Here is a 26242-nt window from a genome sequence, read left to right on the forward strand (position 1 = left end):
GTATAAACAAATCATTTGCAGAGTAAATTTAGAGTTTTGCTTGCTTGCATCTTTGACAGATTCCTCATTGTGTGTGTTTCCTTTCACGCACTCTGTATTGCTGTACAGGTTGGGCTGATCTCATTCCTAGGTAGTAATTGTTCCCTGAGAGATGATGAGGTACAGCAAAGCCATTGCTTTGTTTTGTTGTGGATGGTTTTAAACCATTTTCTGCTTATCAACTGTCAGTTTACTATATTGCTTGAAAGAAAACAGTAGATTTGCTGGTGGTTTGAATTAGCACAGGCTCTGAGAGCCATCACATSTCTAGGAGTGGGAAATAGTTTATTTTGTGTGTCGGGTCCCAGTAGTAAAGCCCCCCAGGCAGCTCTCAAACTGGTCCCCTCTTTTGCATCCCTGTGGGCATCAAGGTTGCACAAGTGTGAAGAAGCAGGGGTTTCTGTCCTCGGGTCTTTAAAACTTCGCTCTGCTTTTCCAGTGCTTTTCCTTAGTTTAAGGCATAAGACTCTAAGGCCAAATCCTTGATCAAAGACCATGCCTATGCTGTGGGCTTCAGTATAATGTTTTCTTCATGTCTTGATTGGTACTTCTGTGAAGATAAGTGCATTTATATATAAAATCTTTTAAAAAATATCTTTTTAATTAGTTTTTGTCTCAGTATTGATTGGTTCTCTTTGTTTGCTCCTTTTTCCTTAACTTTGGAAGTACTTTCTCTGTAGGACTTGTGATGTCTTCAATTTTTTTTTCCCTCCTTTTCCTTCTCTTCTTTTAAGAACACTTTGTCTTGCGAATACTTGGGTCTGTTCTTGTAGCTGTCCTTTCTAATATATGCATGCGTGCTAATCTTTGTAAAGTAAATGTTGTGACTTCATGGCTTGAGTGTAAATTGTCGTTCATCTGAGATAATGGCCGTTGTAAGAATTTTGAAACAGCAAATTAAAAAAAGCCACTGGATTCAAGCCGTGCAAAGTCACATGATCTGACATTTACATTTAATGTTTTAACCAATCTAAACTATTAATTGGGTGATTCTAATTTCCTGTTCTTCCTTTTTCTTCCTGCATCCCGTGTTGTCTGTGGTGGTTTTTGTGGTTGGACTTTCCCTGGTCAGTATTTTTATTTCCAGGAGGTGTTTCCTGTTCTGGCTGCAAAGCACTGCATTATGCAGGCCAATGCAGAATACCATCAATCCATCCTGGCAAAACAGCAGAAGAAATTTGGTGAAGAAATTGGGAGGTTACAGGTGGGTAATTTGTGTGTTTCTTCTCCCCCCTCCTCTTCCTGCACCTAAAATATGGGAAAACTTCAAATCCTCTTTTAAAAAGTTAACTCAGAGTTGTTATATTCAGATAACTGAGTGAAAAATACTTTAAAAGCTCAGAGTATAGTTGTTATATAAATCAGTTATTTGCAGCTGCGAGGACAGTATGTGTCTTTGTAACTTTTGTGACAGTGAAGCACAACTGCTGCTTGCTCTGTTAAAAACATGAAAACAAGATGCTGGCATTTTTTTGTGATTGAGGTTTTTTGAAATGTTTTTGCCTCTAACCCATTATCAGTTATTAGGATGTGAGGGAGTCCTTTGAACCTTTGGTGGGATCAACCTGTTGATTGCTCACTGCTGTTGGATGAACTATTTTAATTAATAAATTTTGCTTTTCTGTTTTTGTTACTTTAAATGAGGAGAAGAATATTTTCTTACATAAGGAAAAATAGTATCAATTGTGTTTTAATGTTAAAAGTTGTGTGGATGGGTGCCTGGGAAACTCTTCTATTCCCAAATATATATATATATATATATATATATATATATATATATATGAAAGAGAGGAAGAAAAAGTAATATTTGAGTTCTAACTGTATTCTTATTTTTCAGCATGCAGCAGACTTGGTAAAAACAGTGGCGTCCCGTTACGATGAATATATAAATGTTAAGGATCTGGTTGACAAAATCAATCGGGCGCTTACAGCTGCAAAAAAAGATAACGACTTCATTTACCACGATCGTGTCCCTGACCTGAAAGACCTGGAGCCCATCGGCAAAGCCAGCCTCGTGAAGTCGACTCCCGTCGTCGTTCCCCTCAGCCAGAAATTCACGGGTAAGGCAAGCGGCTGGCGCACCCATGGCCAGCCAAGGTGCTGGTGTGAACTTGTGGAGAGCACTAAGCTTACAGCAGTGTGTTTGATTTAAAAAAAAAAAAAAACAAAAACAAAAAAAAAAAAACATGTCTTTCTAGTTTATTGTTTTACTACTTGATGGCAAAAGTACCGAACAAAAAACTGCATGTTAAAAATAAATGTGCAGCGTACGTGAGGGTTTTTTTTGCAAGTGCATCTTGTAAAGATTTTCCCATTTTTTTGCTACTGTGTTTTCTGTCTTAAAACCTTTCTTAAATTTTCAAAATGAGCACTAATACAAGGGAGAAGTATCAAATTATATTTGACTAACTTGGTTGCTTGTTTTCCATAAAGTTGAGATAATCTTATAGATWATTAGCTGAACAAGGGAATTACAATATCTTAAAATCACTTCCCTTTCTTTTCTTCCTTAAAATGCAAAATAGAAATGAAGCCTTAAGGGAAACTTGCTTTGTAATCCTGCAGTTCTTTTCACTATAATCTGTTCAGTTATTTCTACTTTGCTTTCAGTCTTAGACTGAAGGAGTATCCTAAACTGTTCAGATTAATCTCTGTAGAAAAACCGCACTAAAGAGCTGTGAAAGTCTTTGCTGTGTCCTTCATAGTGCAACTTGTTCGTGTTATTTGAATTGCAGACCTGTTTGAGAAGATGGTTCCATTGGAAGTTCAGCAGTCCGTGAGTGTTTATAACCAAAGAAGGGCAGATCTAGTAAATAGGCTAATAGCTCAAATGAGAGAAGCCACAAATCTGGCAAATGGGTAAGTACTGCAGCAGCTTAACTTGATCAGGGGGATTTTGTGGAACTACCAAAGCTACCTGCAGCCTTTAGACACCTGGATAGCAGTAGAAATAAATTGTTATTGTGTGCTGGAGTGGCATACTTGAGCCCTAGCAGAGGTGCTTAGAACTACTAGTCTGTAGACATTAAGACTGAATGCATATTAAGAACACATGKTTTTCTTCAGTCTTTATTCAGTTGTATCTGACACTTGCCCAGAGGAAGTTCCGGTGCCATTTGCCAAGAGAGATTTTCAGATTTCAGCAGTCAGCGTGATTGAACTAGTGACTCAATAAGTGCTATTTCTCTTGGCTTTCATTTTTTTTTATAGTACGATTTTATATGAAACTTAGAGGTGAACATGGTGAACATGTAACTGAAGGCAGATGATTATTTATCTACCAGTCAACTGGTAGACACTACATTTTTATTAAGTGCTAAAATGCAGAAGGGACTGTGTARGGCTTGTTTACTTTCAAAACTACATTCTAGGCTAAATTTAATCTTCAGTTTGTAAATTCTATTCAAGAATATATTATTTGCTGTTTCCCTTTATTCCTGGAGTTGAATTGGTATGAGTGTTAGTTTGGGTAACAATGTAATGTGCTGGATAGAATGGTTAGAACCATCTCTACAAATGACTTGTGGTGGCTTTTCAGCGTGCTGGCTTCCCTCAACCTTCCTGCTGCTATTGAAGATGTGTCTGGTGACAGTGTTCCGCAGTCTATTTTAAACAAGTCTAAGTCTGTGATTGAACAGGGAGGAGTTCAAACTATTGATCAGCTCATCAAAGATCTGCCTGAACTGCTGCAGAGGAACAGAGAAATCTTAGATGAAGTAAGCGCGCCAACAACTAACACTGAAATATTCTTTAAAAACAGCAACAGAAACAAAAAAATATCTAGTTTGGTCTCTCTAAATGGCAATAAAAAAGCATGCAAATGTCCAAAATACGTGCAAATTTTAATAATGGTTTTAAAAGCATGCTATTTAAATGTTATGTCTTTGTATGTGAAAATTGTGCTGTCACATAAAGGTTTTTCCTTAGAGTTGTTTTGTTCTTAAAGTTAAGTTCAAAGGGGAAAAATAAGGTTATAAAAAATTGGGGGGAGAATTTTTCCTTACATTTTTGAATTGCAAATTTAAATTTATAAAAATTAAGTAGTATTCTTTGTATTTCCTTAAAAAAAAAAGTGCTTCTAATGGTTTATATTAAATCTGGGTTTAAGAAAGATTGTAATGCTTGTAACATTTTAACTCTTGTAGTCATTAAGATTATTAGATGAAGAAGAAACTACAGACAATGACCTGAAAACAAAATTCAAAGAACGCTGGCAGAGAACGCCGTCCAGTGAACTCTATAAGCCCTTAAGGGCAGGTAAATCTCATTTTTCATCTCTTGGATTCTGGGATGCTCTAGAATTGTTTGTTGTTCTGTAAATTAAAGTGGGTTTCAGYGCTCTAATATCATTTCCAGAGAGATGAATCCCAATTTAGGAGACAGCTTGTCAAAATGGGAGCACCAACTGAAATAAGTCTTATCTGAAGATGATTGGAGGTCATACCATAAAATTTGTAGCTGTTTTTGCATCTCCTGAGAGAGAGTACTGCATACTAAAGTTTTAAAAATCATGCATAATGGAAGATTTGTGTGTGTGTGTGTGTGTGTGTATGTATATGTGTATATATTCCATGTATATGTATATATAGAATATAATGGCTTCTCTTCATTATATATGGAATATAATGGCTTCTCTTCTGAATGCGGTTGAAATTACAAGTTAAGTACATTGAGTAGTGTATTTAATTTTGAGTGTTTTCTATGCATATATTCACTGTGTAAGGTTTTTCTTTTTTTTCATCTGGAAGTTTTTGGCTTGAGTGTTTGAGTAGTTTGTCAAAGTACTGGCCATCACTGTATGATCATCACTGTGGGCTTAATCAGCTTAATTTTGAAGCTAATGACAAATAGATGCCATTGTCTCTATTTACACAAAGTTACAGGCTTTMAAATCTGAGCAGCTCACACCAGTGTTTTTTAATGTACTTTTGTGTGCCCCTTTAGAAAATTCTTAGTTTATGTTAAATAAAAGTTAAATTTAAAAGTTTTACGTGTTCATAACAATAAGGTACAGGCCTCGTAGAAACCTGTAGACGTGCAGAAAGATTGAAAAGCATGAAAATTTGTYTTGGTGTAAGGCTTGGCTAAAACTAGCTTGGAAATAATGCGAGTTCCTTTCTTTCCTCTTGCCAGAGGGAGCCAATTTCCATAATATTTTGAATAAGGCGGTGCATGCGGACGGGCTGGTTAAAGAGCGCTACCAGTCTCACCGGGACACGATTGCGCTTCTGTGCAAGCCAGAGCCGGAGCTCAACGCAGCCATTCCCTCTGCCAACCCAGCCAAAACACTACAAGGAAGCGAGGCAAGGCCCGGAGAGGGCGCTCTGTTTCCAGGGGAAATGGTAGCCAGTTTAACGAWGTAGAGTTCTTGGTGGCCTGGTATGGGCACTGACCCTTAGCTGCTCCTGTTTCGGGCACTGCTGAGACAGGTGGTAATTAACTTAGTTGGAAAACAAAGTGCTTTTTGGGGTGGTTTGGGGGAGTTCTGGGGATTTTGTTTTGTTTTTGTATCTGCTAGAATTTATTTAGTAACATGTCGTGTAAGCAAGTTCAGTTGCTAGGTACAGTGGGACTGGTTGACATTGCAAAAGGAGCAATCCTTAATAACTTCTTTTATGTAGGGTAGTTCAGGTGGTGCTGAGGTTTTTTGAGGCAATATGGGCATTATGGAAAATAATGCCTCATATTTGAAAGTGTTAGCCCAGAAGTCAAGGCTCACCARTATCAATATGATTATTTGGCTGATAGGAATGATTTGAATTTAGTATGTTTTGGGGTCAGATTTTTGTTGATGTGTGTTCCAGTAACATTTTCCATCTGATCTTTCTTGAAAAAAAAAAGTTATATATATTTTTGTAGTACTTCTATGTTATTAGTGAAGTYGACTCTTCAGAGAAGACTATAGCAACCTGTGTTATGTGGGCTTGTGTAGGCATTTCAGCATTGTGAAGAGTGGAAAGGGTGGAAAATAAGTAATGAAATCTATTTTAGAGTTTGTAGGAATTCACCGAGACATATTAACTTGTTTTGAAATTTGTATTGCCTAGGTTGTTAATGTCCTAAGGTCTTTGTTAGCCAATCTGGATGAGGTTAAGAAGGAGAGAGAACAACTTGAAAATGACCTGAAGTCAGTGAACTTTGACATGACAAGCAAATTCCTGGCCGCCCTTGCACAGGATGGTGCTATAAATGAGGAAGCTATTTCTGTGACCGAGTTAGACAGAATTTATGGAAGYTATACACAGAAAGTGCAAGACTCCCTCAAGAAGCAGGAAGAGCTTCTGAAAAATATTCAGGTACCACAGAGTGTCTTTATATGTCKCCCTTACTCTTAAACCTAGTGGCAAGAATTCCTGTACGTTCCCAATGCTGTAGAAATCTGCTTCCTACTCTGTCTTGCTCGTGACTCTGTCATAGAAAATGTTTACATGTTCGACATGTTTAGTCCTCTGATTACTGAGAGAGAGAGAGTGTTGTTTATTATTTTATTTTTCCCTTTGTTAAAAAGAAATGTGCATTTTAGCAGGCTATTYCAGAGCTCTGATGTAAATTCTCTGACTGTCTCAGTACATTTTAGCAGGTGCCTTTGCCCTTTAAAGAAGCTTCCTTTGTGTAAGAAGTTCTGTTTTGCTTTTGTTTTGGTTTTCTTATCCCATTTTGATACATTTCTTCCTGGGGTAACAAAAGAGACTTGCCATTACTGCCTGCCAGAAGATGTTTGGGGTCTCTCGAGTACATTTTCTAACACTCCTGATTTCAGGTTAGGAGACGTTTGATTTGCAGTGTCTGTCAAGATGGTCAATATACCGACTTACATTGCAAAATCATTAAAGTAAATATWGGGAATTTTCTCACATGTGGTTATAAATATTTTAAATTGCCACAGCACTAAAACAGGTACCTGAGTTATGATGGCGAAGACAGGTGGCTTGAGTCATGATCAGGCTAGCTCTGTGTGAGATTATTAATAACTTTTAACTGTAGCTTATACCTGCAAGAATATCAGTAAGAAACTTTTTCAAAAAAGGAGGAAATGTTTCTAAATGACCACGGGGCCTCTGTTAATCAAGAACTTTAATTTCAGAGTTATCTTCCTGTCTGTACTCTTTAAGTCTTGCYGTGTATTTCTTTGATGTTTGAGTATCTTGGAATTCACATTTGGCCGCTTCTAGCAGCTGAAGTAGCCTTTTAAGTCTAGTTTTCAAAGCAAGTGAGATGTGTGCCATGATTTTTCTGCCAGTTTTCCCCTTGCCTGTCCTCTTAATAGCCGGCTGACGTCAACCAGATTTGGTTCTTTAAAAACCAGAGTTCTTTAAAATACCAATTCTCAGTATTTTATGAGCTTCAATGGAGGGTAGTAGAGCAGAGGGACCCTAATTAGTATCTTCTCTGAACCACAGTCTGCAGTATGATCTTGGAAATGAGCYGGAGGCCGACCAGAACAGCCAATGTGTGTTAATGCCTGGCAGTAGGGATCAGCTAATTACGTGTAGCTCTCAAATAGCCGCAGCGCTGGGTAATTAGCACGTATCAGAAAGTACAGCCTGTGTGTCTGGGAAGAAGGAATAGAAGGGAGGAGAAGGAGAGAAGACAACTCCTTAGACTCTGAGTTGCATAGGGAACTAAGCTGCACGATTTTCATTGCTCATTTTTYCCCTTCCTCCTTTTAAGAGCGCGCATCAGGAGTTCGCCAAGGTGAAGCAGTCGAACAATGAATCTAATTTAAGGGAAGAAGTTTTGAAGAACTTAGCTGTAGCAAACGACAACTTCGTGGAACTTGTTGCCAATTTAAAAGAAGGCACAAAGGTAAAGTAATAAGAAAGAAATGGGAAGATTTTTTTTTTTTCTTTCCACGCTGAGATGTGAATTTTGCAGACATGCWAGATGAAAGGSACRTTCTGGTGGMTTTTACTATTGGCAGTGAGCTRCTTGAATATTCTGATTGTGTTGACAGCCATGAAACATTTTTCTGTTCCTGTCTTATTAGTAAGCTTTTCTGAACGTTGGTTTATGTTAAAATAAGAAAGGGGTAACAGCTGAGTAACTAGTGCAGAACTGCACAGATTCAGCTTCTTATAAAGGTATTTTTTCATCTGTTCTACCATAGTATTTGGTCACCTTWAAAAAAAGTTTTATATTGTTTTACTGCATACATGAGGAGTGATCARGAAAGTTTTATTTAGCTGACTTTTCTTGACCTGGGTTTGTGAAAATGACTCGTTTCTGTGTTGAGCACTTGAGCTAGTTTAYTGACAGACCAGTAAAATAGTATAATGCTTGTAACTAGGTCCATATGTRTAAGTATGCTAGTCTGTAGTCTGAAAATATTGTCTGAACACTCCAATTTTTTTCTTCATTAGTTCTACAATGAACTGACAGAAATTCTTCTGAAATTCCAAAACAAATGCAGTGACATCGTCTTTGCTCGCAAGACCGAAAGAGATGAACTGCTTAAGTAAGAATCTGGTGTTTTATTAAATGTTACTTATTAACATTTAGCAAATGTTAAGTATCTGCCAAAAAATCATACCTGAGGACCTGTGGACAGTTTTATTATTACTTGATGAAATGGGAAGGGAAGAATACACATATGTTCCTTACCTTCAAATGCAGTATTAGTATTTAAGAGAATAAGACTCCAGGGAGAATTTTTTACTTATTTATTTTGCTATTCCCATATACCAGTTCAGTTTGGCCTGAATATTTTTTTTCCATCTTAAAATTTTACCCTTGGTTCTTCTTAGCATATGTCTGGTAACTTTGAGTCATTTTGCTTTGAGGAACTTCTGGTTTCTTCTACTTTCTTCTTGCTTTTATTTTGATTTCACTAGTCAGAAAAATGCTTCAACATATAATTGCATATGATTGCTTCCCATGTCCCCAGCAGGGAAAAGAAACCCTTAAAACTGCAGTCTTCTGATCTCGTCTAATWTATTATTGTTTCAATTATGTGAATTGCTTAGGCTACTGAAGCAGGGGGAAGTCATTTTTGTCCTTTCTGTGAAGGGCAAATAGTATTAGGTTGCTGCTGCTCCCCAGATGTGTTCAGGCTGGAGGCCAGGGTAATATGCTGAAAACATCATGGAGTGATATTTTTTGTTGATAGTTTTTAGGACTCTCAACTTAAAAATGTATAAGGAAATGTATTGATTCTTTAAAATAAAAAAAAAAAAGTTTCAGATACATAAAGACTTATCCTTTAATCAGTCTCGCTCTTGCACACAGCCTTTCAGAAGGGCTACTTGTTATTCAGATTGTAGTTGGTTAAGCTTCAGTTGTCCTTTGCATGCCCTATGTCAAGAAGCAAATGCTCAGCCCCCAAATCTTAACTTTTTAAAATTTGTATCCTTTGTCGAACTGCTCTATTTATTTGGAATTGTGCTTTGAAATGAATTTTTGGCAACTATATACAATGCATCTGCCTCTCTTTACCTTCATGCAGCTTGGAAGGTGTAGGATGCTTAACAAAGACTTTGGTCTGAATATCTCACTTCCCAAATTTGCCACCGTTAAGTGTTGCTGCAAGTTCACTGCTGATAAACATTCAGCTGAATTTTGCCTTGATAACCATTGATTGTTACATATATTAAGTGTTCCCAACAAGAAACTCTTAGCAAGTTAGGTGAAACGATCAGATCTGAGACATATGTCTACCAAGTACACCTTTCTGTAAGCTCAACTCATAGTTTTAAGTAGAATGACTGAAGTATTTACTCTTTTGCCTTTTTTTTCATCTGCTTCGTGGTATAATTTTTCAGCAGTTGTTCCTTTCCCCACTAGTCTTTCCTGGAGATGCTTCAGGGGAATTGCAGGGATAGTTTACTTGATTTACTTGGAATTTTTATTTATTTATTATTTTTTACAAAGTTCCTTAGAAGTGGTGAAGTTCTAGTTGTAACTTTCTGTGTACTTTCTGTGTACTGTGTACTTTCTGTGTATCATATCTATTACATTTTTGTGTGAAGCTCTTTGATAAATTAAAAATGTTTCCTRAAATGCCCAATCTCAAATGTCAGACTTTATCTCCTCTTTCGAAAAATATACTGAGTGCCTCTGCGTTTGCAACTGCTTCCTAGGAGTTTAATCAAATAGTGACTGTGAAATTAGAAGGTAGAACGTTGCACCAAAGCCTCCGTGTATCTTGCTGTAGCTGCCATTAGTAATTCYAGTGGAGGTGACACAACAGAAAATCTGAAAGCTGCTATGCTGAGACATGCTCATTTTTGTCCCTGCATTCCTCTCTTGGAGGTGGAGGTAGATAGTCTATAATGTCATATATTAGGTCAAACTAACAGAACAAGAGGGAATTAGTTTGCTAGGTACATGGAATATATCTGTAATAGCTGTAGTGATCTATAGGCCATACAGAATTACTTATCTTCTATATCTTAACATTTCTTTACATGACAAAATTAATTAAGTCTTCTTTTATCCTTTTGCTTAGCCTTGAGCCATTAGGTTCTTAATTTCTGTTCCTAAAGTTCTTTTTCTGTGACCTGTACCTAGTATTGAGCTGGAGGACAGGAGAGACGTTGTTAGCAAACACCTGCAGCAGTTAGTAGAGGGACTGGCTAGAAGATGGTTTCTCTGATGAAAGTCAGTTGGACTCCAAAGTTAGTGTGAGCGGACGTATTGATTGTGTTTTAAGTATTAAACTTAGTCTTTCATTTCCTTTTTCTAAAACTTGTGTTACTGAAATGTATAACAGAAAAACTTCTACCCTATGTGTAAAAATACTAAACRGTGTGTGTGTTTGTTCTGCAGAGATCTGCAGCAGAGCATTGCGCGGGAGCCGAGCGCTCCCTCGATYGCGGTGCCTCCGTACCAGGCGGCGCCGGGCGCGGGTGCCAAGCCCGCCGCAGCGCCCACGCCGGCGCCCAGGACCATGGTGGTAAATACGAGCTGCGGGGCCGCCGGGCGCGGGCACGTCCTCTCTGCTGCAGCGTTTGCATCGAGTTCTAGCTTGTGTATATCGCTCCTTAGCGTAATGCTGGGTTTAGGAARGTGTTTAAGTGAAACGGAGGGTGAAGCTCAAAACCGTTGCCTGGGGATGTGTCATACAGTGTGGATAACTCCACAGTGTAAGTTCATAGCTTGGAGATTTGAAAAGGAAGACTTGCTGCATTCTAGTGAGCTTGGGTTAGCGTATGCATGTAAACACAGAAGCTCTGCAGAAGCTCTCGCCTAATTTGTCTTCTCTTCCTAGGGGACTAAACCACAGCCACCAGCACGGCCACCACCGCCTGTGATTTCTGCAGCCAGCAGCCCCTCCTCTGCACCGGCAGCCCCTGCCGCTGCTCCTGCCGCTCCAGTGGCTCCAGTTGCTCCGGCTGCCCCGGCAGCCAGCGCGCCCGCCGCAGGCCCGGCGCCCTCGCAGCCCCAGGGCCCTCCCTACCCCACCTACCCCGGCTACCCAGGGTGAGCCGCGCGAGCACCCTGTACCCGCGGGGCGTCTCCTAGTGCAGGGGCGCGCCCTGTGTGGCGTGTGACGTATTTAAGTGGGTTATTGTAACAGTCGTGGATGTGTTCTGGGCTCTCGAGGCATGGTGGTTTTTCAGTTTTAGCCACCTAAGTCCTGTTGGGCCATTTGTGTTTTTTAAGGGGGAAGGAGAAGGGACTACAGTTCTTCTAGCCTTGATTTATAGACTGTTGGCAGTCCTTGCATAGCCATTTGGCATTGCTTATCTGATGTATGTTGCTCTATGTCATTTTCCAAATCTTCCTATGATGTTAGAGGCAAGGAAAAACACAAAAAGCTTCCACTTGAGCAGCTTACCTCTTTTTCCCCATCTTTCCCGAATGATCACAAGGAGCTGGAAGCAGCTGCTGTCTCTCTCAGCAGCAGGCTCAAAAGCTGATAATATGCACAGTAATTCTAAACATAGGGGAACTGTTCCAGTCCTTCTAGTTCCAGCTAGTTGCTCTCCTATACCCTCTGTCTGCATGTCCATGCAGTATAGCATTTTTCCTCGTTGATCTGTGAAAGTTAGCACATTTTTTATAATGTGGTCATTATGTGTCTTTTTGTGTCTATTAATGAATTATCTGTTTTTGCAAATAATTAACATCAGTGTTTGGGTACTAATTTTTTTTTTTTTTTAATTCATGCAGGTATTGCCAGATGCCAATGCCAATGGGCTATAATCCATACATGTATAACCAGTATAGTCTGCCATATACACCTTCACCAGTGTATCAAACCCCAGGACAACCTCCATACCCAGGACCTCAACAACCTGGATACCCTTTTCCTCAACAGCCTTATTATCCCCAGCAATAGTGTGTTTGCAAACAAACTTGGCTTGTTAAAAATTGGGAAAAAATTGCAATAAGCATACTAGAACTTTAGCTCCAGTTAATGTATCATACTGAACTGTTTGCAGTCCTTAACTCCTGTCTATTGTTAACTGCTCAAAAATGCTTAGATCAGCTTTTGATTACACTACAAACTTTGGAGGATCTACTGCAGCAGTGCAGACTTAGAGTCAAAATTAGAGCCTAAGTCAGTGGTCTCAAACTGTACACTGTCTTTTGACTAGACCAAAATATTTCTTTGCAGAAATCCTATAAATAACTTTTGGGATCTGATAAGAAAAGCTGAACTGGTGCGTGCACTGGGTGTGATATATTCTATGAAACTATATATCATTTCCTTCTATATTTTATCTTTTTTTTTTCTCCTGAGGTTAGTTAAGATATGCTATTTTGTCTAATAATCAACGCCTTGTAAATCATAAGTAAAAAAATAAATTACATATAAGAACACTTTAAACACCTTGCATTCTCATTTGCCATGAGATTTTTTTTTGTCTTTTTTTACCTTTTTCTGTTGACTTGCAGTTGGCCGTAACATATATGTAATTTCTCAAACGCTTAACCTTACGACTGAATTTTCATGTCTTTCCTTCAAACCTGGTGTGATTGTGACAGAGTTTGTATTTGTGACAGAGTTTGTAATAAGCCTTTTAAATATTGCTAGATGAGGTTGTCTTGTGGGTAGAGTTGTCTTGTAACTTTGAAGTGTATTGGACTAAAAGATTTTCATTACTCTTTTTAATGAACAGTTTAAACTCCAGAATACTGCTTAAAGACAAGATCAAGCCATTTACTGTGTGTTCTCATGGGACCAGTGACTGGTAGATATAACTTGTTTTTTTCCTGGAGAAAACAAAAAAAGCTTAGAAAATCTGTAATTGTTCAAAATAGGGAAACTAGTGATTGCTGGATCTTTTCAGATTGTTTTTAAATGATTCATTTTCCCTCGAAATGAGCTCAAAACATAATACATTCCCCTCAGGGACCTTCTTACCAGTGAAGGTTTTTGGTTTGTTTGTTTTTGGTGGAAAAAAAGATCATCTTGTAACTTAAATGTTGGAGATTTACTTTTAGATCCATCTTCTCAAGCAATGAGTAACCTTGCACTATATTTTTTATTAGATAGTGAAGAAGGCAAGCTTGTGGCTAATAGCTTCAACCAAATATTTGCTAAACATCTTTCTGTCATTTTTCTACATGTTTGTCTAGTGAAGGACTCTGTATTCCTTTAGCCCTTTACATGACTTATCTGGTTCTGTAGAGTAGGTTCCTTTGTGCTCCCAGTTGTTCTACACAAGATATTCTGGTCTTACAGAATAGCCATCAAAATGTGTGTGTTAAATGCCATTTTTTTCCCCTTCTCTGTGTAAGTGCCTGATCAAGATAACAAGATATATTTTAATATAGGGGTTTAGAGGGTGGCAGTTACTGTAGCATCTGAGTGGAAAATTCACTGGATCTTGTTAGGCTTTTCCACTTCAAGCGAGCAGCATGTGTATCTGTATGAGCTCCTTCTTTTGATCTCATTTTCTCATTGCTCTAAGCCATCACTCCTATGACTTTGTGAAGACTACCTTTTGTCAAGTACTTCTCCAGCCCTGGAGATAATACAGATAAAAATGGTGAAAAGCAAGTGACACTGATGATAGAAACATAAAATGTCAAAGTCCAGTTCCAAGCATATCTTTTAACTCTGCAGAAGCTTGGTGATGTGGATACAGGATGAAATAGAGGAACGTAGATAGAACAGTGCTCRAGGATTAGGTGCCTTGCATTTCTTTATAAACATGTCTAAATGGGAAGGGACAGGAACCCTTTCCCCTATTTTTCCCTAATAATGATAATATATGTAACAAGCAAGGACAATGAACACAAGTTAGATAGTTGTTTTGAACCATGAATCYGAACATGATCTTCCTCTTAACTGGAAAAACAGGAGACTTCCAACTAACTCTGTTGCTTCAATGTGAGCAAGTGCTAATGCAGTCTCCTAAATTCTAATTTTTGCTACCTTAGGGCCTTTATGTTTTGGGGTATATTATGTTGGCAAGTTTGAGTCTAGGCTCAGTCTATAAAACTTGTTTAAATGCGGCATAAAAATGTAACTTGTTCAGCATAAAAATTACTGGAATTGAAAATTCCTATTAAAATTTCATAGATCTGAAATAGTGGTTTAAAGTATTTTGCAGTTACATTACTGCTTATTTTACTATTTGAATGTGTATAGAAATCTGTGTATTACATCCAGCTTTCTCATGACTTTTTTTGACTTCTTTTCTAAAAAAGAGAACAGAAAAATCCAGAGATATGTTTGTATCTACATTTAAGCATGAAGCTGTCATGACTTCGGTTGAAATGTTAACCTGTTCTTCTATAGTTTATTAAAAAAATCAGTTAGAAAACCTGATTCCATGACTTCTCTCTTCAGTACTGTGGCCTCAGACAAGGGCTGCTTTGGATGGAAAYGTGTTACGGACCCCCCCAAGTAAGTTGCTCTGTGGTGAATGCACTTAGTGTACCCGCTACCATGAGGCTGTACAGATGCAGTTGCTTCACTGTACAGCTGCTGCCCTCTAACAGCAGCCACATTTATATTCTGGTAGTTGTATATATGCTCTGACTTAGTGGAGGGCATTTTTCTTAGATTATACAAGGGGAAATAGTGATGTCCTTCTGCCTGCGTAAGTTTTGTGTTGGAGTTTAATGTCACAAACTTCTTAGGCTGGTTTTCATGTGACTAACAGCACCACAGTTAAGCTGGGCAAGGGGGTAAGGGCACTGAAAACTTGCCACAGAGGATAAAGGGGGCCTGAGAGCACCCTGAAGAGTTGATTTTTCAAGAGACTAGATACTACAGCATTTATTGCACTTAGTCCAGGGACAGAAGTCTGCTTTGACGTCCATGCTGAGGCTTAAATGTTTAGTTTTGCCTTTTTTTTTTTTTTTTCCAACTTTCATGAAACAAACTCTTATGAAACCAACTATTACAGATTATGAGAAATAGATGGTAGTTCAGAAACCCTGAACTCTTCAAGGACAATAGGTCTTTCCTCAGTTCAATTTCTTTCCATTTTTTATTTATAAATGGGGCTCCAGATAATGTGAAAAGTTATCTCTTCTGAGCACCATTTTTTTTACCAATTTTATCCATTGCTAGCTAATGAAGTTTCATTCCCAAAATAGGTTATAAAAACTCTTCCGATCAGCATAATTTTGTCCAAATTGTGCAGATAAGTACTCTGTTAGTTTTTCCAAGTATGTTGAGGCAGTATTTGGACCTGTACTTTCTGAAACAATTTCATCAATTGCTAGTTAGTTGGAAAAAGTACCCAGATTCTTTAAAAAAGAACAACAAAAACAAAAGCACTTTCCATTAGTTGAATGAGGTGCTTGTGCATGGCTTTTTGTGCATGTCCCATTCTAAATTGACTTGAATTTCAGAGCATAGCATGTTTCTGTTACCTTGGTACATCACTAAACTAGGCTAGGCAGAGTGGTTGCCATTTTAAATTCTGGCTGTATAACACTATTGAATAAGACTATCTAAATTTTTGAGGCCTCTTTAGTTAATATTTTAAAAATTGTGGGTTTTGCAAAATTATTACTGCAAAGTAATCCAAAACTGCTTATTTATRTAGTGCATATGGGGAAAAATTCAGTGTAGCTAGGGCTTTTTATTGTCATTTCAGCTGGCTGCCAGATTTCTGGAATTATCATGACTCTTGGATTAATTTATGCTCCTGTTTTATTATTTAAAAATGGCATCATTTTCATAACAGTTGTAACAGTTTTAACCCTGCWAAATTTCTGATTTTATTTAAATATTTTAAAAATCCATTCTGGATGCTTTGTCTCATGTATTCTGTTAAAATAGCTGGAATCTGCTTTATATTCAGGTCCATGTTCTGTTTGGGACTCATATTTTGAACCATCACGACCTTCATTGGCAAGAGTTTGACTTGTGTTAATTCTAATCTTGACTTTGATTTTGCATCCAGTTCCCTTGTGTTATTAAAATTTACTGACCAAAATAACTGTATTTCAGTGGTTTTGTTCTACCATTAAGTTACCTGATGGCTGTGATGGTAGGCATGAAAAGCAAATCATGATTTTTAAAAGAATAAAGTTTTTTTTTTTTTTTTTCCCCGAACTCTATGGAGGAATCTGTCCCCCAATTTAAGTTAACTGGGTTGTAAAGAAAAAAAAAATCAGCTCTCAAGTCTGAAAGGGTTGACCAATATTTGTCAAAGCAGAACCAAGTCATCACAAATTAATTACTAGTATTTTTTTTAGTTCTTCCATGTAAATCAGGTTATGTCTGTACATGGTAGTTTATGGCTGCCTTTGTATTTCTAAATTAACAGTATTCCCGGATGCTGGAACAAAACTCTCCACGCTAGTAAGCTGCCAGAGCATTTGCTGGCTTGAATTTGCCCTGTTGCAACTCACGTTTTTCCAAAACAACTCATCTGTGTGGCTGGGTAGTTAGGGAAGTCTCGGGGTCTTCTGCAGCAGCCATTTTCTGCACAGCTGTGGAAGAATTGCTTCAAAAGAAAAGCTCGGGCCTAGGAGAGGCGTTGGCATTAGAGAAGCTCGGGCAATGGGGGCGATGCACCATGGCCACTTCCAGGAGGGCCAGTTCGCAGGGGCTCTGCTCCCCCACGTTCCTGGGCAGCACAACCTGCCGTCCGTGCCACAGGGAGGAGAAGCRGAGCGTGGAGCGGAGCGAAGGCCCCGCAGCCAAACTGCCGCCCGCYCCGTGCGGGGCCACGGATGAACCGCCCCGGGGAGGCCCTGTGTCTGGTGCTGAGCCAGCAAGGGCGGCAAATCGCTCCTTTCAGATGAAGTTTGCTTGAACTCTGCTCATTATAAGCTCATTATAATGTCAGTGCACGCCTCTGTCCCAAAAGTTACCCGCCTCCAAGGTCCACTCCTCACTGAGCATGTGCTCTAGATTTTCAGTTGACTCGAAAGACTTTTTAATCAATAACAAAAGTAAGTATGACTACACTCACTAGAGCACCACCTAAATGTAAAAATATTTTTATATAATTTTTATATATATATATATACACACACATATATGTATAAAATATATAAAAAAGTGAACTAAAGAAGGAAGAAGTTAGAAGGAAGACTCCACTGTACCTTTTGCGATCAGGTGGCTGCCTGAACCCCTTTCCTCCCCTCAGGTCAGGATGCCACCTGAGGAGACCCCTCAAGACTTGGAGGCTTCTCCCATTGCCTCTGGCATGAGTGACAATTGCGTGTTTCTACATTAGAGCTAACGGAAACCCCACCCTGTAACAGGATTTCCTGTACTGACATGTGAAACCTGCTTTCTAAACGTTGTTTTTGAATAAATCGGGCTATTTGTGAGCTCAGCTACTTATTTTGAAGGTTGACGGAGTGTTGGTGAGTACAGTGTTGGCAGAGTTGGGCCTATACTTACCAAAATATTTGGTAKCCCTATTGAGACATGTGCAGCTGCCCCCAGTCCCTCTAACCTCRGAGGATCAGCTGGAACACAAGTGGATTCATCTCTTACAAATTAGCACCCCTCCCTGCTTTCCCCCCTTCCAACCCCAACAACAGCCACACTTTTTGGAGGACCTGCCTACCTAAGCGTATGTGCAGGCCCTCGCAAGCTATGTCTATCCTAAGCCTTGTTACAGGTAGTGACCAGATTACTCTAAAGCTGGTCATTGACTTGTGGAAAAAGTAATCACATATTCATATAGAAAATGTTAACCATATATGAACTGCACTATAATTTTTTCACTTGCTCACCTTTTTAGTAACTATTTATGTGTATACTTATTTTCCTTTCAATGCCCCTTGGAATAGCAGAGCAGGTGGAGCATCTGCCAGAACACTAGCAGGTCTTTTATGGGACTTCCCTAACATCACTCTAGCACTATTTTGTGACCCAGTTATTTGAACTAAAATTATGCTGATCTTGACACACTGAGGGTGTTTTCTGTTGTTGTTTTTGTTTGTTTTTCGTTGAATTTATATATACTCAGGGTGGGAGGGAAGGAGAAAAAAGTCAGAGTTGGTTCATAAACCATRGAAGAAGTGATTTTCCTAGCCCAAGGCTGTCAGCTAAACAGGCCTCCAAGATCTGGCAGGTCCAGATTCAGATTCCCCCTCCTGCCTCTAGGGGATTAGGTCTCACTCCCCTTACTTGTCACCTTGCCATGAGGTGACTGTAGGGTGGATGTCATCCTCATCAGCCATAACTCAGTCCTGGCTTGTGTAACACCYGTTGAAATAGCAGCATAGGCCAACGTATGTGGAGTGCCCTGTGCTATAGAGTAGTACCTTCCGTAGCATGTTTGTTTATTTTCAGTTAAAGCAAAACCATCTCTGCTGGACAGATGAAGAACTTGCAGCAGGCCACACTGATGCTGTGGTCAAAGCGTTTCTCTTGGAAGTAGATGTCTGTGAAGAGTTAAATGTAGTTTCAAACTTGGTGTTTGGCCCCTTGTCTGTCAGTTACAAAGTGAAGTGTTACTGTAACAATGCAATGAGAGGGATGCATTTTTTTTTTTTTTTTTTGAATAAGTGATATTCATTATATTTGATTGGAAACATTTAAGTRTGTCCACCTACTTCTTGAGTAGTGCGGTGCTGTTAAGTGCACACTGCTGCCTGCTGTGGCTCCGGGGGAAGCCCACCGTAAAAGCTCCCTCAGGCAAAGCTGGTAGCCATACTTCTTGTTAAAGCTTAAGGATTTCTTTAGTAAGTCCCATTTTCACAGCTTGTTTGAAGGATGTATTGACGTAAGGTATGGCTGGACCTGTTCTCCAGCCTCGTGGCCAACTGGCATGCTCTCTCAACTGCCAAAACTGAGCAGCCACTTCTTAGCTGCCTCCTAGGAATAACCTGGGAATTCAAGTTTAGCTCTTGAAATCCATTGGTATAGCTCTTGAAATTCAAGCTATACTTCTCATCTCCTACCTGAGGCTTTTAACRTGAGTCTAGCAAAGGAAGAATCCCCTGGGTTTGTTATTGACCACAGTTATCTCTGCAGAGCTAAAACCATGTGGCAAAAGGGGAGGAAATGAGAGTTGTGCTTGTCTTAGTAGCATGATACAGGTTTTACTAATGCCAACTTTTGTTGAGCACTTGCTTTGAATACAATTAGCCTGTATATAGACCAGTACAGTGTTAACAGTTTGGCTGTCCGCCTGCCTGCATTTCAGTGTGTGATGATGAGGAAACGGAATATAGAGAGGGAAAAGTGCTGTGTAAAGGTAAGGGCTGGGTCACCTGAGAGCTACCAATGCTGTCTCCCATGTGGAATGTGCCTACAGATGGTTGCAGCTCTTCTAGTACTCTGTCTCGTGTTTCCTACTAAAGATTTTGAAGTCTCCTTATTCTCAAACCTTGTTGGACATCCTGATTTTTTTTTCTTTTTAAACTAACAGAGTTCTCTTGCTAAAAGAATGTGAAGGGAACACAAATGGGGACGGATCTTGGAGGCGATGCTATGTGCTGAGTCTGCAGCAGAGGGCAGTCTGGAACCGCTTAACAGAAAAATATTCTCTATTGCTAACAGACCCTTTTGGTGTGACTGGTTGTGAAGAGATTTATGTGCTTGTGTTGGTGGCAGGAGAGGCTAGTGACCTCTAATTAGGCAGTGCYAAGTTCAAGTGAATGTAGATTTCAGGGAAGCTTGACTCATGGCCTGGGACCTGAGATGTAGAAGCAGTGTAGCACAGAAACGATTGGTGAACCTTAAACTGGGCATAACAAGGGATGGTGGTCCGTGGGCTAGGAGAGGGAATGGTTTGCAAAGTAATGATACGATAGTTAGGGTTGGATGGGATCTCCYATGGTCATCAGGTCCATCATCCCACTCACAGCAGGTTCAGCTCTGAGATCGGACCAGGCTGTTTAGTGCTTTACCTAGTCTGGCTGTGAAAACCAGCAAGGATGGGGATTGCTAAAACCTCTGCAGGCAGCCTGCTCCAAAASCTGACACGGTGAAACCTGACAGTCTTCATGGTGAGAAAGGTTTTCATGGGGCTGTGCCCTGCGTGGATCACTTTCAGACCAAGGAACCCAGCCGTTTCACACTCCATCACCAACATCCTGGGCTACATTTGAAYGAAGATACCATTTCTAGCAGTTGAGGATTGCCCTGCAGGATACATGTCACTGGAAGGTTAGAGYGCAGCCATGGAAGTAACCCCTCCATCAGGGGAAAAAATGAAGAGGGGAATGTGTTAAAGTGATCAGAGGGCCGGGGCAAGTGGCAGGAGGAAATGGCATGAAAGCTGGGGGACAGCAGAGTGTTACAGGGGCCTATCAACGAATCTTAAAAGAGGAGGAAGCGTGAAAGAAGGGCCCCAGGCTCTGGGCAGAAACAAGTCMTAAGAGAGAACATTTAGCATGGCACAAGGAAAACAGAGCTTGAGTTCACAGGGCTTAAGAATCAACTGAAACCGTGGAAAGAGTTCAGGAGTACCGAGAGTATCAAGAAAAAAAAAAAAAAAAGAAAAAAAAAAGGAAAGAGATGGAGTTTCAGCTATTGTAGCAGTTCAAGAACTGGATTTTAAAGGTAAAGAACTATTTTTTTGTCCTCCTCCTTTGCAGGAAGAAGTAAGGATAAAGAAATGAAGTGAGCAAGAACTGGGCTTCCAGTGGGTGAAAAGATGTGAACGTCAGGAGAAGTAGGTGAAAAGGGGTTGGTGGTGGCAAAAAAGGCTCTGCRGGAGGAAACAGAGAAGATGCAAAGATGTGACAGATCCCATGGAGCTCAGCTCTCTTTCTATTGGCCTCCCACTATGACTAGTTACATCTAGTTAGTGAGGGAGCATTGCCTATTCTATTACCTGATTCTYTTTTTCTTTAGGCAGTAGTTTACAGTGGTTATTACTTTCTATGTGCAGAAAAGGAGAAAGAGATCTAGCACAGAARTAGATGTAGATCCAACGAAGAAGCTGTCCTGTGTTGGTGCATTGCTGGTTTCCACATTGCAACTTTTTATTTATTTGTTTTCTTCTTATGTCTTAAAAGTAAACAAAACTTTGTATCGCACCTACAATCCTCCCCAAATTAAAAAGAAATAATCTAGAGTGGCTGGCACTTTCTKGACGCTAGGTGGCATTATGTGAAAAGCCATAAAACTATAAAATGGAATCACCCAGCATGTACTGCACTGCTGTTAAATCCCTGTATCTCCGTGCCCTCATCAGTTTCGTGTGGAAAATTTTGAACAGTACCGCTAAGGGTCAAGATGAAATGATACAAACTTGCAGAAGAAAAAGTTTTGCTGGTTTGTAAGAGGTGATTGTGAAAATGTTAAGAGAAACTTAAATGCTATCTTTAAATATGTTGGTGAGAGTTTTGTGGATTTATAGATTCTGATTTTTTGTTTTGTTTTGTTCTTTGTGAGCCTTTGCTTATGCTAAGCATGTGGCCTTTCCCTGCAGCGCTGTCAGTGGAGCATAGCAATGAAGCAACCCCCCAATTTTTCATGCCCGTTATTTTGCATTAAGAAGCAGAAGGCCAGGAGGTCAGCTGAAATACTGATAGCAATGACCTACATCGTCACTTAATAACCTTTCTGCATACAGTTGCATAAAATATTTCTGTTCATCTCTAAAAATAGGCAATGTGAGCTTTCTGCTTCCTCCTTTCTCAACTAGGGCCAACACTGCTCAGAGGCCAAGTGTCTGAGGGAAGGTGATGCTGCTGTTCCTGCAGTGATGTGCAGGACCCTGGACTCCACACACACACTGTCACAGACTGGTTATGGCAGAGGAAAAGCTGGGGGAGTTTATTTTATGCGGCTTTGGGATGGCTTTTTATCTCCCACAGCTCTGTGATGGCTTCACTTCATGGGGTCTCTCATCCACCTTGGAGAGGGGCACAAGGAGATGAGCTGGAAGCCCAGGGTGCTGTGAGCAGAAATATCATGTCCCTTTGGGTTGTACTTGTCACCTTCTGGGCTCACGTGAAGCGATCAGTTCTCTGCAGAGCTGTAGTAATATTCACATCATGTGACACACAAATGTGGCAGAAAGGTGGTGGCATTTCAGATGCTCTCCRTAGATGTTACCATGTTACCCAGTTTACACACACCTTGTAAAACCTTTGTGTGTGTGTTTGTGGGTGCACAGCAGAAGGTACAGAGCCCCTGTTGCAAAGGGGATAATGTGCAAATATTGCTAAACAGACATGCGGATCGCTTTGAAAATGATCACGGGTTTAAATAGTTATTTTCCACTTCCATAATACAGGTCGTAGTGGTTTTATACGGCTGCCCTCGATCACACGTGGTTTCTTGGGGTGCATTCAAGGTGAGGCTGACAGGGCGTCATGACAAATATATATACCCAAYACCAGAACCTAGCCACAGAAGACTTGGCATCGATGCCAGTGCTCCGGCGAGCAGGTGTCTCGTTCAACAAGACTCCTCTGGCTCCATCTGTGTCCTCAGTAGTCTCCTCTTGAGAAACGTCGCTTCGCACCCTGCGCGTTAGTAGCGTGCGCGCAGGAAGCAAAGGCCGCCTGTTCCTGCCGGCGTGACCTTGAACTGTGAGGGAGAGCCCCGGAGCTGGAGCGAGAGCAGAGCTGGGCGCTGGGGAAGCATCTGGTGCGCRTCCCCGCTGTGGCGGGCACAGAAATGGCTGCCAGCTCCCGCCGGGAGCAGAGCTGGGATTGGGAAGGGAGCGGAAGGTCCCGTTATCCGCTTGCTTACAGCCTGCTAGGACGCCATCCCGTACAACTTAAGTGCTGTAATTGGATTAACAGGAGTGACAGAGGGGCGTGCCGTGCACGATATAAAGGGACGATTAAGGATTTCCTATCTTCCCCGAAMGAGGAAGGTAGTAACAGATACTCAGCATTTGTCCTTAATTGGGATCAGTGATGCTGACCTGCCCTTTATTTATCTCCCCTACATCGCTGTGAGAGGCAGCGGGATGGCCCTTTCYGAAGGAACAAAGAGAGCGACTGAATTGGGGTGGCCACTTCCTGGCCTTTCTAGGGGCACAAGAGGCGGACCAAGGCACCCCAAGAGATGGACAACTAGCAAAAACACATCCTTGCTATTCTGTGGGTGGTCTATGCTCTCACGCRGCCTGTCTTGCATTTCTACAGAAACCTTGACTCCTGAAGTTGTTTTTGCTGAGCACCATGCCCAAAAACCTGCCTTGCTATGGACTGTGGCAGACAGGGCATCAACAAGTGTTTGATGATGAACTTCTCAGCAGAAGCACATCCTGCAGCTGCGGCATTTACTGCAGCAGCTTCTCTCGTTCTACCCTTTCGGGGCTCTCCAGGGTCTGCTGAGGTTTGCTTAGCTGGGCAGCTTGCAAATTTCTTCTTCCTTTAACTGGATGTTTTCCCCAAACTGGTTGTGTCTGATTATCCCAGAAACCTCAGTTTTGCTGGCAGATWTTTTCCAAGTTGCTGGAGGACAGGAGAGGTGAGAGATCCCCAGACACACATGCACGTGTCTGCATCCAGCCACTCGCTTGCAGGGCAGTATGAGCACACAAGTGCTGTTCCCATGGAAACAGGGCTAAAATTACTGAATAATGGAAATCAGAGACTCTTTGAACAACTCTTTCTTATCCTGGACAGAGCTGTCTGCATCTATTTGCTGTATCCGCTTGCGTTTTTGAAAGAGACCGTGTGTTGTGCTTTGTTTTGTAGCTACTCGCTTTTCCTCTTGTTAGCAGAGGGGGACCCTCAGCAAAAGCCCCTGTTGTGGTTATTTTTCTGCAGGAAAACACCGTGCTGCATCGCCTCGCGCTGCTGAAGCACCTCAGAGATGTCGGGTTGCGACAAGGCTTCCTGTACACCACTCCACTCCGGAGGACCCGCGTGGCCCCAGCGCGGGGCAGCGCTGAGTCCACCCGACCTGGAGATGTATCCTCACCCCACAGCGTTACCACAGGGGCCTTGGGGACAGCTGAGCACTGACCCACTCGTCTGCCCTGTGCCATCCCCCGCTGTGCCCTGCCTGGGGCGAGGGGCAAAGGCTTCACAAGGCTACAACACTGCACTCGTGATCTGCCTATAGGCAAGACTCAGCACTTCAGCAAGTCTTCCATTTTATTTCATAAACGCAGGCATCTGCTGCTAATTAAAGTAGCAGCATATAATTATACCCTTTCTTATTAGTAGATATCGAGTCAGACAGTTGCTTAGATACACAATAAGCAGCCACAGATTGTCTTCTGCACTTTAACATGCCCAGGGAGGTGGAACAATAGCATTGTAAACTTCTGCATTATCCTCACTAACTGTGCCTGGGAAAAATATGTTTAATCCCATTGTTGGCTTGTAATTTTAGCTGTGAKCTTCTTCAGTTACCTCTCTGCTCTGTTCCATAAAGTAATGACCAGAAAGTTTCCATAGAGAGTGCAGAATGTTTCCTTGGGGAAAAACATCAGGCGGAAGGAACGACGCTTCAGCTAATAGTCACCTTTTCTGCTGAGACCCTGTTTTCCAGCCTCTTTGTTTCTATGAAAATAATTTTTTTTTCCTATTGATTTAGAACAGTCTGTGATCTAATGCAGTTAGCACTCTAGGCACTTCCRGGAAAATAGGAGCAACAAAATACACACAGGCCCTAACTAATATTTTTAAAAGGCAGATATTACAAACTTGCCTTATTTTTTTTTTCTTTATGAGTTAAGTTCACAGCCGATATGATTGGTATGGGCCGAGCCTACAGCTTTCCTAATGAAGTCCCTATCATTTCTCCCCAGCAACCTCACTGTGCTGTGCTGAGAAATCCCTTCTGTGATTCCCAGCAGCATCCTGAGAGACACAGGGGAGAGCGGGACCTTTCCTTTGCTCGCCTGCTGCTAAAAAACCCCCATCCTTCCTTGCTCGCAAGACTGGAACTCTGCTCATCCTCCTACGGTCTCAGTGCCCTTGTTAATAAATGGCAGGGAATGGAACCAGAGCAGCTAATGCCACCGTAATCCTCCTGCTTCTTGAAGTTGTCTTTGTGGCAGAAGTGATGCTGCCACAAAGGAGCAAGAGGGGATGATGTAGGTGATGGTTAATCCTGCGCCAGCAACACCTTGGAGGAATRGGCCGAGCCAACCTTTGGGGCCTTTAGCACTCAAAGGTGCAATGAGATTTCCAACGGCCATCAAAACCACGCACTGTCTCTCAGTGGAAGCTCTTAGCTTATTTCCTGGCCAGATCTCTTTGGAAAAGGTCTTTATTTGCTCCGGAGTGGAGCAAAGGGCTGCGGTGCTGCCGGGCCAGGCCTGGTGCAGGCAACAGCAGGGCCTGCTGGAGGCGGCAGCCGTCGGAGCTGCGGCTCGCGGCGCCACTTCCCCCTTTGCCAGGTTTTGGGAACGAAGGGGTGGTGGCAATGCCTGGACTTCCTGCTTCCCTTAGTTATGTCTGTTTAGGGCAAAAACTCAGTTTGGTGAAAGTATGAAGACAAAGTTGATAAAGGGAGAAGTGGCTCGGCCTCCTCCGGGGTGGGCTCAGCGGTGCCCTGTGTGCTGCTGCGTTACCCCTSGCTTCACACATACAACAGCTCACTTGCATGACGGAAAGAGGAATTTTGAATCTTCAGCCAGTGGCAGAATTTCTAAGGTCTTTAAGACCTGCTAACCGAGGCTGATTGCTACCTCCCGTTGTCAGAGGAGAAGMAGGCCTCGTGCACAAAAATCCTAGCTTCTGGCTTTCCTCGTCCCTCCCACACATGAAACAACCTAGGGTGCATTCTCTTACAGGCATGCTGATTTATGATAGCAGGTTAAAAAGGCAGAGGTTTCTGAGCCTAGAGCAGTCACTGGACGCAGACACTTCTACACCCTGCAGTGGCTGAGGGTCGATRGCTTTGGAGCTTTTCTTCCTCCTTCCAGATGGCCCTTTAGTGCCCAGTGGGTTGACGCTG

General features: G+C 41.3%; 1 protein-coding gene across 2 annotated transcripts in view; it reads left to right on the forward strand.

Moving 5' to 3' along the window:
• The window catches only part of PDCD6IP (programmed cell death 6 interacting protein), a 30569-nt gene extending 14581 nt beyond the window's left edge, over window positions 1–15988 (forward strand). The window contains exons 7-18 of one of the 2 annotated variants that reach the window (XM_026034993.1): window positions 1112–1243; window positions 1877–2099; window positions 2775–2898; window positions 3578–3755; window positions 4185–4296; window positions 5173–5342; window positions 6087–6335; window positions 7711–7845; window positions 8400–8494; window positions 10804–10930; window positions 11246–11457; window positions 12151–15988. In XM_026034993.1, coding sequence (XP_025890778.1) covers window positions 1112–1243; window positions 1877–2099; window positions 2775–2898; window positions 3578–3755; window positions 4185–4296; window positions 5173–5342; window positions 6087–6335; window positions 7711–7845; window positions 8400–8494; window positions 10804–10930; window positions 11246–11457; window positions 12151–12319 — 1926 coding nt within the window. In that variant the 3' untranslated portion in view covers window positions 12320–15988. The remainder of the gene's footprint in view (window positions 1–1111; window positions 1244–1876; window positions 2100–2774; window positions 2899–3577; window positions 3756–4184; window positions 4297–5172; window positions 5343–6086; window positions 6336–7710; window positions 7846–8399; window positions 8495–10803; window positions 10931–11245; window positions 11458–12150) is intronic. The other variant, XM_026034994.1, reaches the window with a different exon arrangement.
• Window positions 15989–26242: the final 10254 nt, after the last annotated feature.

Source organism: Nothoprocta perdicaria, unplaced genomic scaffold (genome assembly GCF_003342845.1).
Source record: "Nothoprocta perdicaria isolate Ctin4 unplaced genomic scaffold, notPer1 scaffold_154, whole genome shotgun sequence".
NCBI lineage: Eukaryota > Metazoa > Chordata > Aves > Tinamiformes > Tinamidae > Nothoprocta > Nothoprocta perdicaria.